This window comes from Lissotriton helveticus, chromosome 5_1 (assembly GCF_964261635.1).
Source record: "Lissotriton helveticus chromosome 5_1, aLisHel1.1, whole genome shotgun sequence".
In the NCBI taxonomy this organism is placed as follows: Eukaryota; Metazoa; Chordata; class Amphibia; order Caudata; family Salamandridae; genus Lissotriton; species Lissotriton helveticus.
The window spans coordinates 2,037,522,464-2,037,535,589 of NC_136065.1; the positions used below are offsets into that span (position 1 = coordinate 2,037,522,464).

At 43.6% G+C, this 13,126-nt stretch overlaps 1 protein-coding gene across 1 annotated transcript in view; it reads left to right on the forward strand.

Annotated features, from left to right (window-relative positions):
• Nucleotides 1–13,126, forward strand: part of LOC144756224 (complement C4-like) — a 1,111,910-nt gene that overhangs the window by 974,733 nt on the left and 124,051 nt on the right. The window contains exons 35-37 of the mRNA XM_078645841.1: nt 9,924–9,998; nt 10,434–10,536; nt 11,245–11,334. Coding sequence (XP_078501967.1) covers nt 9,924–9,998; nt 10,434–10,536; nt 11,245–11,334 — 268 coding nt within the window. The remainder of the gene's footprint in view (nt 1–9,923; nt 9,999–10,433; nt 10,537–11,244; nt 11,335–13,126) is intronic.

Consider the following 13,126-nt stretch of genomic DNA (forward strand, 5'->3'; position numbering starts at 1 on the left):
AAATCCTTTTGAACGCACGCAAGAACCTTGTGAAGGCCAAAGTCAGCTATAAGCTCCAAGCCGACAAACACCGTAGACCAAATCCGGTGTATCGGAAGGGTGATCTAGTCTGGTTATCTACCAAGAACATTAGATTCAAGAAACACAGTGTGTTTAACCCTCGGTTCATAGGACCGTACCGGGTGGTGGAGCATGTGAATCCGGTAGCTGTGCGCCTGCGATTGCCTGCGCAGCTTCGCATCCATCCCGTATTTCACGTGTCCCTCTTGAAACCCTCCCGGAGTCCTGTTCGTAGGTCCCCTTTGCCTCTCTGGGTGCAACAGGATGAGGAGTATGAGGTGAGGCGTATTCGGGACTCTAGATGGGTATGGGGTCGCCTGCAGTACCTTCTCTCCTGGAAGGGGTTCGGTCCGGAGGAAGATTCCTGGGAACCGGCGTCCGCTGTTCGGGCTCCCCGGTTGGTGGCCCGGTTCCACCGTTTGTTTCCTGGAAAGCCTGGTGGGGGTGTGGCCCCCTTGTCAGGGGGGGTGTACTGTCGGGTTCCACGGCGCCGGTCGATAAAGGGCCGCCGCGGGGAACATAAACTACAATTCCCGGCATGCCGCGCGTACGTCACGCACCAACGTGAGCGGCGCGCGCATGCCAGGAAATAAAGGGCTGAAATGGACGGCGGTGGAACGCCGATAATTCCGTCTTAGCGGTGGCGTTTCCTGGACTTCTGGGTTTGAAGCGGTACAGGTATTCTGAGGATTCCAACCCCGTCAGAATCGTGAGTACTTGGTATCGCTAGGGGGTGTGTGGCGTTGGTAGTGTCGATCCCAACAACACACCCACTGCCTGTTCTGATCTCTGAAGGTATCCCTCGGAGGAGTGATACTCGGAAACTCTGTGACTTCATTGTTCGTTATTGCATCCAGGTGGCTTTACGTTTGGTCATTTGGGTAGTGGACCAGTTGCTTGTTGTGAGCCAAACAAAGCCGACCTGGGTAACTTGACGGTGTACATATTGTAAATATTTGCATACTTGCGCAGTGGCGATAGGACTCACCTGGTGCCTTATTGAGCCTCGCTACTGTTGGCCCTCAGAATGTACAATCTCTCATAACTGTGAAGGGCGCAAGTGTAAAAACAACAGCGTTACAGAGTGACATTAACTCTGTGAACTCCTTGTGAAGTGTTTCCTGCCATTGAGTCTTACGGAGGAGTGTCCGAAGATTGCAGAGTTCATTATTGTTTCTTTGTATCTCTTTAACAGGAGACAGGAGGGGTATTGGACGCAAATAGGGGAATTGAGGAATTGCCCATTTATAGAATATCCCACATTGTTCAGGGTAGGTGAATATTCCCTATTCTGCACAGCATGCGAGTGTATCAGGCTATTTGAGCAGAGGGATTGAATTGTGTTTGTTTTATTTTCACAGTTGGGCACAGTTCTCCTAACCTCACCATACCCCTGTCTCCATTGGATTAGATCCTTGTGTATTTTTCTTTACAGGTAATGAGTGGGGTGCAATAGAGGGTGTGTTGGGGTTGAGGAAATGTCGACCACACCACTCTAGAGTAGGGATATAGGGTGTTCTAATTTGTTGTTCTTTGTTGTTGCAGATCTCCCTCCCTGCTGTTCCCTTCCTTTCCCGCGCCCCGCTGTATTATCTTAGTTGTTCGTTTCTAGTATATGAACACTGAGGTTGTTCGGTAGGGCCGGGATTCGGACTCTCATCACAGCCCCGAGGAAGTTGGGAGCCGAGCCTGATAAAACGCTTTGGGAACAGGTAGTTCTTTTACAGAAAGAACTACAAAAAACTCACGTGATTCATACACTGAGTCATCAACGTGATGGCGTTCACGTTGCAGGGAATTCATTGGCTGATGAAGCCGCGAAGGCAGCTGTGCAAACGGCTTCCGTAGCTGCGATTACTCGGTCAAAAACAAAAATAGACAGCGACATAATGCAAGCTGTCACTGCTTCAGTTAAAAACAGTGGTAAGACACTCCCAAAAGGCTTTCCAATAAAGTACTCATATATAACTGATGCGAATAATGTTCCTTTTGCTCGAATCCCTGGAGGGGGGATAGGGCAATCCCAAACATGGAACATAGGTTCGGACTAATCGTTGCAGCACATGAAGGACTGGCCTCTGCACACGCAGGAGTTTCCGCCACAGTATCATTATTAAAACAGAGATATTGGTGGCCGCGCATGAGGAAACAAACTAGAAACTATGTTCTAGAATGTGAAATCTGCCACAGTGAAGCGACCTGCACAGACGCCCCTTCGGATTTCAGATAAACCGCTAGTGTGTGTTTATCTGGATCACTGTGGTCCCTTACAAAGGGATGGTAACTATAAATATGTCATGGTCGTAGTGGATTCCTGCGCAAGATTTATTTGGATATGGCCCCAGCATTCGGCTGACGCCAGAACTGTTATAAAGGATTTACGAGTCTTTATCGGCACATATGCAATTGGCACGCTACATTCTGACCAGGGTCCTGCGTTTAGCTCTCGAGCTTACAAGGAGGCCATGGCTAGCTTGGGCGTTGCATGCAGTATTCTAGTCCCTTCTATCATGAGGGTAATGCGGTAGTGGAAAGAAAAAAACGTGACATAAAGCAATCCATAACAGCTAAGGTATTAGGTTCGGGTGATGGGTGGGTCAAACATCTAATAAGTGTCCAACGTAGTCTTAACAATCTGCCAATAAATTCTCTGGGTGGAGTCACTCCGTATGAACTAATGTTTGGTACTAGAATGATACTCAAAGACTTTGATTGTCAGACTTCAGTGGTGGAAGAAAAACCCTTTGATGTCAAAGATCGTTTGACTGTTTTACAAGACTTAAATGAAACAAGAAGAAGTCTGAGTAATACAATACAGTAATACAATACAGAAGCAAACGCCCACTGAAGAAAAACCACCTGTCCCAGCAAGACCTGTCTGGATTCCAAAGATTGGGGATCTGGTCAGGGAGAAAATCGCGGTAAAGAAGGAATTTGGGCCTTCTTACAGAAAGGCAGTACCAGTCTTGGCCATCCACGGAACAAGATCAGTAGTGCTACTGCCCCTTGCTGGTAAAAGGGAGAACAGAGTTGTATCCATTGACCTGGTCAAACCACAATCATGTGGCCAATAATAAGTAGTAGGCCCAGTGGACTCCCGAGAAGTAGCAGACGACCAAATCTTGCTACAATCCAAGAGGTTCAAACTGAAAGACTTATCACATTTGATAAACCTGCAGTAAGAAAAGAAGGACTGTGCAACAAAGCCATGGAACTGGTACCTCTGGAAACCCAAATAACAATTCGTCAAGACATGCCTGTCTACAATGATGTGACATCTGACTATACAAACATGGCGAGACAAGAAACAGCTCCAGTGATTTCAAGTAATCCTGATGCAATACCAACAATTGACAGAACTGCTTCTGTCTACTTTATCAACTTCGATAACTTTTTTGAGGATCCCAGTGAACCTGAGGATAAGCCAGCGAAGAAAAACTTCAAGGAAAAAGTAACCGAACTCCTTCATCTATTGGAAAGAACATATCTGGTTTCACCATGGGTTGAATTTTGGAATGGATTGGGTGTGTTTTTCCTCCTGCCCTGGCTCGTACTGGTGTTAAGCTTGGGAAGGATGATTGATGGAAAATATAGTGCTATGGACACAGCAAGTAAGAAAATCAACTTGGTCCTGAAACCTTACAAATCATCTCATCGTGAAAGAAGAGGCCTGTCAGCAGTGAACATCACAGCCGTTCCTATACCTGGGGGTATAGCATGGGACAGAACTGATTATGACATCTATGGTCCGGTGGTATTATTGCAGATTTCACATCAGTTTAAGGTTTCTTTGAGTGACTTTGTCGCACCCAGTACATTTTCTGATGATTGGGACTTTGAGACTGTTAATAACATGATGAAAGATTTAGAAATGTCAGCTAAATGTACAGAACATGACTACTTAGAAGGGTCATCAGATTATGAACAAATGTATTGTTTTAATCATTATAGTCACCATTATATATAGTCCAGCGCCAGGATACCCTTTGGGTGGCAGCCGCGCTTAACAAGTAAATAAATAATAAATAATATTATTTGCATACATCTGCAAGCCCTAGAAATGTGTTTCACTACAATCAATGGGAACATTGTCCAACGCCACCAAAAGACAGCTCAAAAACGTTCTATGAAAAGTTTCCATACATTACAGGGTTAAATGTTACAAATCCAGAAATGTTTTATTTCAAAAATGAGAATAAGACAGGAATGAAAACAATGTTGACCAATACTAAACAAGGTTATTCTGAAAACTTTTATGCTCAGCTGTCTACGTTAGGTTTTGACTATTGGAAAGACAACATCGAGACAAAAACTGTCTGGGGCACAAAAGACTGGCAGGTGCAAGGTTTAGAAGCCCTGTTCAGAGCCTGTATTATACCAGAACAAATTATGTTTTTAAAATGCACTGTTCAACAAACTTCTTTTCTTGGCCTAGCTAAGATAAAAGATTTAAATAAACCGTCTATACCTAAACCCGCATCTGACCGTGATAATGCTACAGAAGAGGAGGTAGACGTACCCTATATTTGAACACAGAACAGAACTACTCGTGATTGGAAAAAATGGTTAATCTGGCCCACAGACACTAATAACTGTCATGATAGATTCCTGGGAAAAACACAGGGGTTCAAGTTGAATAGGCCAGATCCAAGATATTCCCAGAGACAACATCCAGGGATAGTAACCCCTTACAGTGTAGGGAAGCTGTGCCTTGAGTGGCTTCAAAAATCTACACTTCCAGAAATTAAACAACACTTATCTTTACTTAAAGAAAGCAATGATTCGCGCGATTTTTTTTGTTAATGGGGCCTCACAAACCACGGCAAAAATGTTTCATATATGCCGGAATATACGCGGCATACAAAGAAATATGGAAAGTGACGCAAATGGAAACTGCAGAAAGAATACGAGGAATTGATCGTATTAATTTAGAAAAAAGCCTCTCTGTAGTGGACAATGGGTTAACAACTCTGTTCTCCAGAATTTATTCTTTGGACAGCATTGTGTCATCTGCCATTGACATCATAGAACAAGACTTGTTAATGTTACAACATGGCCAGTCTCAATTACGTTCTATCATGCTGCTAGGCTGGACGTTGCAAAATCTGTGTTCAGGCTATGTGCCATGGCATCTAATCAATACCACGTCATTGTTTGCTGTATTTAACCTTACAGATAAACAAATCTCTTTGGCACAAAGAGGAGCAGACTATACGGTGCTGAGCATTGAAAAACTCGAAAGATTACAATTAACAGTTTCTGAGAAACCTGTCAATGAATGGATAATTCATGGCACCACTAAGATACCAGTAACATCTTTCCTGTTTCAGTATTGTCTGGAGCATATACCGGCGGGCCTGTATGAAAGGTTGGGTAAAGAATACATTAAGGCAACATGGGTTTTACCGTACACACAAAAATGTTGAAATGGGGGACATGAAGTATTCCTTAGTGGTATGAATTGTAAAAACTCACTGAGTGGTACACTTTTGTGCCAGGATATTAATTTACACGGCGCTTGCGATGGTTCTGCAAATAACCTCTCTTGCCACCTACATGGTTCGCCCTCCACAGCGATAGTACCGATTTTCAGGCAGCTATCCAATGGCAGCTACGTTATGCTCAATGATCACAGTTGTTGTGGCATGTTGCCAGGAAAAAGTTATCTCGTAACTGTCATCCACGGTCACTTGTTGTATGCAAGTATTGTATCCAAAAAGTGAGACAGGAAGGGAGACGGCTTTATGGCCTTCACTGAATATCTCTTCTATACGAATTGATACTTTAAGCAGAATACAAGCCATTCTTTTACAAAAAAATGTGCCACTGACCTCGTCTAGAGAAACGTATGATCTGCAAGTAGCAAGGTCTTCTGCAGAGATACATGTATTATTATCAACAAACTGCCCAGTACATTTCGCAGAAATGTTAAGTCAAATCTTAAACATGTCTGATGTAAATGTAAATGTAAATGTCTTGGTACTTATAGAGCGCACTGTCACCAGACGGTCACCTTGCGGTGTCGCCTATGTGGTTTCCTGGCGCTGATACTCATACCGCTGTGGAACCCATCCTAGCTTTCATTGTGAAGTGTCCACTCCTGGGCACCCCCAGGGTGAAGCCAGGCATCCTTAGCGCTGTTGGGGCCGGTGTGGAGGCTAAGCAAGCTATTGCCCAGAGTTGCAGCGTGGGGCCCGTGATTAGAATAGGCACCGAGGTGAGAATTAACAGGTCCGAGGAAGTTGAGCCCAAGACCCCGCCGAGGTGGGAATCGAACCCTGGTCCCTGGCCAGAACTCTGCATCAGGGTCTGCCGCTCTAACCATTGAGCCACACTCCTCCACTCTGATACCAGCGGCATCGCACATGTATTTAAGACGATTTATTCTGGACTGTTAACACCATTTGAAGCAGTCCTCCATTTTTCCAAATTTCGTGCACTCTGTGTTCGGCGGCCTGCCTCTCATCTTGGGACTAGTAGCAGGAATTCTATTTTTATTCCTTCTGCTCCAATATGGCAAGTCCTGCCACCAGCAACACCCAGACTACCATGTAACAATGACTCCTTGCCATAAGGTATCGTGAGAGAATTTCACAGATTCTTGGCTTGGCTCGTTTAAGAGATCTGAACACAACCTGGTTTCTATCGTTCAGACCAATCTGGCAAGATTGCATCTTACCTGTTCTTCGATGCCTGCTTTGCGGAGAAGAATGCGTGTTGGACATCTGTCTTACACTTCCATCAGTCCTGCCTGCGGATGTTGACGCTTTGCTAGGTCCAGTAACAGCTCATGCATCGTGTTGCCCCCAACGGCTGCCTATTCTGATGACGGCATTCATTGAGGTCTCACCGGCAAGTCTAACTGAGATTGAGATACGAGAAACTACAGGCATACAGATACCATCTACTACGGACTTTGCTAATGCATCAAACGCTGACGGCGATGATCCACACTTCTGCACTTTTGATCTGCTAACTGAAGTGGTTCCACTTTCACCTACCACAGTAGACGGTTTCTTTGCCAGCCTAGATTATCTGATGTTTTCTCCTGACACTCCTGAGAATAACAATCCACTAATTTGAACTTTTTCCTAAATAGGAACTCTGGGCACAGAGTAATCTGCTTAAAGTAGAACTATTCTTATAGAACAAGATTTTGTGATGGAACTTCCTAAAAATGACAATATTTGGTTTCAACCTCGAAAACAAACACAGATAAAAGCTTATGCTATGGGACAGATTTCAGGTATCAATTGATGAATGTACTTTCGGTTTATTTCATGAGAGAATATATACTCATAATTTATGCTTGATTTCAGATGATGCCTATGACTTTTGCATACAGTATATACTCATTTCATGTGAACAAGCCTATTTAAATGCATTTTTGTATTTTGTGGTGGGATTGTGAACACTTTGCTTTAGATATGTTCAGTGCTTAGGTGTTATTGAACTTAATAATCGTGGAGTGGGTGTTAAGTGGGAATCTAGGACCCTAGTGTAATTTTCCCGATTCATGCCCATATATAGGTATAATTCACCTCATCCTTATATAGGCATAGGAATCATTGCCTTATTTAGTCTTAACCTGTGCAGCCCAAATACGGCATGGCTACTTCCACTAAACTCCGAGAATCCACAGTGATTTCTTGGAAAAACCAGCCTTCAGCAGTCAGGGACTTCTCCCTGCTTGAATACTAATTTATCCAAGAACTCCTGGAGTTTTCAAGGAACTGAGGCACTAGTGACGATATTATGTCCAATCTTACATTAAACTCGGCACCTTCAAAGTATAAATATGCCTACATTTGCCAAGTCAAACACACAGTGGTTTAGGAGCAGATCAACTAACTACTTGCCCGACGCCCTGCTGCTGCAAGTGCCGAAGAAGCCGACCCTCCAACTGACGCTCTGAGAAGACGCTGTCTTTTCTCCTGCCGAGAAATCCAGCTCTGGTGTTTCCAGGCTGCCCTTGCGGGTTGCTGGGAGATCGAGTCCTGAGAGAGAGATACAAGACCTCTATCATTCTAAAACCAAGGTACGGAGCTGATTAGACCCTTAGAGAATTCTTGGAACAGATCCTTGGCAGAAAATTACTAGACTTAAGCTACACCACACTTACACCTCCCTCGTACTAGACTTTGGTTAGGTACACCGGGGTAGGCGTATTTTAGAAGCACCAGTTGAGTACTTTTAGCCACTATTTTATCACTGTATGTATTTTATGCATTTTATGTTCTATGTTTATGGCTTAGAAAACATATCATGCTTCCACAGTACTATTTTATAATACTATTCGTATTATATGCATTGTACTTCTTAACCAGCATTTCAATTGTAGCAGTGCATTTCTTATGCTTAAGACTGTTCAATAAATACTTTTATTGAAAACACCCATCTCTCTATTTCTAAGCAACTCTGGTGAAACAAAGCATGCACATCTGACTGAGTGAAATAGCCGTCTATTGTTTCTGCGACTCTAGAGATACGTTTCATTCTGTGGAAACAAAGTTGTCATGTTATAAGGTTGTCAGAGACTAATCCCTTCTTGTACTTTCGAGAAAGTTTCTAGTGACCTCTGAGCTAGCTGGCACTCACAATTAAGTTTAATATATTCGGCAGAGACCTAGTTGACATAAGTCCTACGTCTAAGCTGCAGGATATATTATTCCAATGCGCAGAGCCTATTGGGAATATAGGAACTACACTACAGAGTGGTTCCAGAAAGAAGTATTTGTGCATTTGCTATTGCCGCCTTAAAAAGGCCCTAGCAGTCTGTTCCTCCGCTGTTACCTACTTCCACCGATAAGCACAGTACATCTAGTATGAGCTACTAATAACACTTATACCTGTTGCAGCCCCCCCCCCTGAAAACCAAGTATCTAAGATATCTAGAATTTCCAGTGGTTCTGGTATAGTTTACAATTCAATAAAGTTCAAGCTTTTTAGATCCCATCTCTGAACCTAACTATCCTAACCATCCTACCCTAACCATACAAGGGAGGGTGAACCTTCCCTAGTGCTTAACCCAATTGCTCGAAGTAATATCCTTCCCCCTCACCCAAAGGGGAAGGTAAAGTAAAGTGCAATGATGCCAAAGTGCCATAGTGCAATAGTGCAGATTTTTAGCCAAAAACACATTAAAAAATTACAAAAGCACTTACATTCTCCAATAAACCAGGGCTCCTAAAGAACAGTGCTCCGTAGAGGGAGAACAACAGAAAAAAGTGCAATTCGTGCAATTTGTTCAGTAGTGTAAATGTTAAGTTTGAGGAGAAAACAGTATTCTGAATTATTGCATCGTCCCCCCAATACTTTAAAAGGAATTTACCACAACACTTTTAGTGTATAATACAAAATAATACTATCTCACAGTGTTAGGGGGAGAGGTAAAGTGCAATGTGCAATGGTGCAAAGATGACTATTTCAGCTGTACGCATACTACTAAAAGTGCAACGTGCAAAGTTCCTTAGTGCAAAAAACTGCAGATTTTTCCACCTTTAAATACAATTTTAAAATAAAAGTGCACAGCTTGAATGTCAAATCCGGTTCGCACTATATAGAGGCACTTCTGCTGTACCTGTTTGTTCCTGCCTGCATGTCATTTTGCCTAAATGTGTAAGTATATATTTGCCTCTGATTGTTTTTGTGCTTCTTTGGATCTCCTTGTCTTTGTGTATGGTGTGTGCGTGTGTGAATTTACACGCACCAGCTTGTTTACCTGAGTCTTCAGTTTGATACAGCAGTGATTATCGACGACTCTTCACTTTGCTGTCTGTATGTGTATATTTCTATGCTACTTCACATCTGATTTGAACCACCTTTGGTTACATTGTTAGTTCTTTTCTGCTTTCTTCTTTTAGCTGAAGGATATGGAAGACCGCTATATCAGCCACTATGAGTACATGCTTGGCCGACTTCTTCTCTATTTCGAAACGGTAAGATCGACATGGAAGAGCACAGAACATTTAGCTTCTCTAAACACCTGCAAATCGGTTTTTGGTGTCAGTCAATGAATTAGTCCTCTCTCATTTAGATAGTGGCGACACTGGTGTAGTTGGTGTGCTTGCCGAGGTGGCCCATCTAGAGGTGGTTCTACATGCTGCTTGTCAACCCATCATCAGTGGCATGTGTACGTGTACTGCTCCATGCTGCTGGTATGCCAGTCTCAAGCCCTATCTAAGCACGTTTCTGCCCATTCCATAAAGGCGGTGTACATGCTGCTGCTCCGTCATCATTGCTGTCATCAGCAGCACAACACATGTAGTTGTGAATGCTGCTGATCTGGCCATCTTCTGGCAGAAGTTTGTGAGCTGTTACCTTCATGAGGTTAGTACCCTAATGCTTAGTATTATAACACTTTCTCTCTCCAGGTTCCATCTGAAAAAGATCACATCAGCTTTAGAGCCACCCAGACTGTCAAGGTTGGTTCATTACAACCGGCCTCTGCCACCCTGTACGACTTCTACGAGCCGGGTAAGACCTTCTAGAAGACCACTCTGTGTCGCTAAATTACTTGATTGAGCTCAGCCGTGTGCCCTGGTACGAATTGCTGCCTGTTTGTCCCATTTGAGCGTCTTCCATGGCTAGCATATACCAGTAGGTTCAGTCGTCCAGCTGAAAACACTCCCAATTCATACAGGTTATTCTGTCTGTAAGGCTGTCCTTGGATACCGAGCGGGCTGTGACCTTGTACTTTCACAGGACAGCTTCTGTACGTCCAAGATTGTGGCAACTTTCAGACAAACCATACCTGAGTTACAAGTCCCAGGGTAGCGAAGATAGGGTTGTTGTTATGCACTATCCCCTCCCAGGAGGAGCCAGCAAGGAACAGACAGGCTTGCTATTTGTCACTAATGTAAGCATCAAGAACCACTAGGAGCTTCACTTGTAACACCTCTGCCCCCATGTGGCTTCTTTCCTGCCCTTATCTGTGTCTATGAAAAGTTGTTGTCATAAAGTATCCATTCCAGTACAATATGTCGCCCTCTTCTTATAATAAAGGTCAGCGGCACATCTTGTGATGTCATCAGTGTCCACAGGCGTGGGAGGCCCTCTAATCCAGTGATTTAAGCCTTTGTGTATTATTGTCATGATTAGTTATTTAGACAAAGAATTAGTTGCAACTGAGCTCATGTTTTTCTGTCCTTTGACTGCACTGACCATCTCCTTTCACACCTACAGACAAGAGGTGCAATATTTTCTACAACCTCCCATCCAGGAGCAGACTGGTCAACGCCCTCTGCTCTGAAGACGTATGTCAGTGCGCGGAAGGTAAGTGAGGTTTCTGGAGTGTTTGAAGGAGGAAAAGTGCTGAGAATGGTTTGCACTGGTATTTGTCTTCAACAGGGCAGTGGAGTATAGTGTTAGGGAGAATGTGACTTAGCAGCCGCTGCCCATCCTTTGCACCAGCACTGTAGCTCAGTAGGTGGCATCTCCAGCGGCAAAAAGGCTGCAGCTTGCAAATGACACAGAGCTTGAAATAGAGGCAAGAGCAAATGGGATATCAACAGAAAAAGGCAGATGTCTCTGCTTTTCATTCCACTTCCCTATTTTGAGAGTGTCTAAAAGCTGCACTTCTGAAGATGGACCCACAGTTCACTCTACCATTGTGATGACCCTATTGATGGACGTGACCCTAGCTGATATGGCGTTGGCTGGCAGCCCAATTTAAGGTAGCGTTTGTGACATCATTTAAGCCAGATTCACTTCATAAGCATTTTAAAATATCCTCATTTTTGTAGACTAAAGCTACCAGTGCTTTGGTGATATTTTGCCTTAAAGAACTGCATATGGACCCCTATCGTGCTAGCCACATCCAGGATTTACATTGGCCCAACTGTGGTGGCAGGAAGGGGCAAAGTCATGAGACAATAGAGAGATGGTACCACAGGACGGGTACTAGGAGGGGTTGACACAGTGGAGGGTGTCACACGGTGAGCAGATATGAGGGACTATGTGTTTTTCTACAATGGAAGATTCCACTTGGGTGAAAAATCATGCTCCACCTGCAAGAAATTCTTCATTCAGATGTTTGTAAGTTGCTGATATGGTGGGTGGCTTGCTTCCTCTACATTAGTAGTTTGGCAGTCAGGCATCCAATCTTTAAATACCCCGGTCAATCTGTTGCCCTCTTTAGGTTAATTATGACAGGGCACAAAAAGAAAACCTGATTTACAAAATATGTGAAATCTACCCATTTTTCCAAACCAACAGTGAAGTGAAATTGGACAAGAAAACCCCACAAATCCAGTCCATTAGGGTACCTTAGAAATAAAAGGATTTCAGGTTTGTGTGGTTATCCCTGGTCAGAAAAGCATGATCCAGTTTGAACCGTATTTTGCACACACATTAGATGAAATGAGCAAAATGAGTTTGATTGTTGGTTCATTTATTGCCTTGGCCTGCACCTTGAATATTCATGGCTTTGCTCCATTTACATCTGAACCGGGATCGTTGAACAACTCATGTTGGATGGAAATAAAGACGCAATTTGACCAAAAAAAAACAAATACTTGGGGTGATTATCTGTGTACAGCCCTGGAGGTGTTAGAGATCGAGGAAGCTTGGAACAGCAACCTGGAAAGACCAACATTCAACAGAGTGTGTAGCACCATGGCTAAGAAACTATCCTTCGTGGAAGCTAAAAGAAGACTGGCCAAACGCCGGCACGCCTGGGTGGTAATAAATTCATATATAAAGCCAAAACCACAACCCTACTTAGAGGCCCACTTTCGTCTATCATTAAAAAGGAAGTTCATGGCATACAGACTAGGTGATCATAATTCGAAGGATTTGGTCCCCACCTGGAAAAGCAAACAGCAAGCGAAAAAATGCCGTCTATGTGGGTATCATACAGAAACCATATGTCACTTAATGTGCATTTGTGAGACTGTAAAAGTTGAGAGAAGGAAGTTGCTAAAAGCATCCTTAAATGACTTAAATATTCGCATGTGCAGACAGGCGGTAACAAGCTGGATGGGGGGCTCATCAAATATTTTAATATGCCGTGGGGTAAAATTCATGACACTAGTGGACAACTTCCTATCGAAAGTGGAAAAATGAA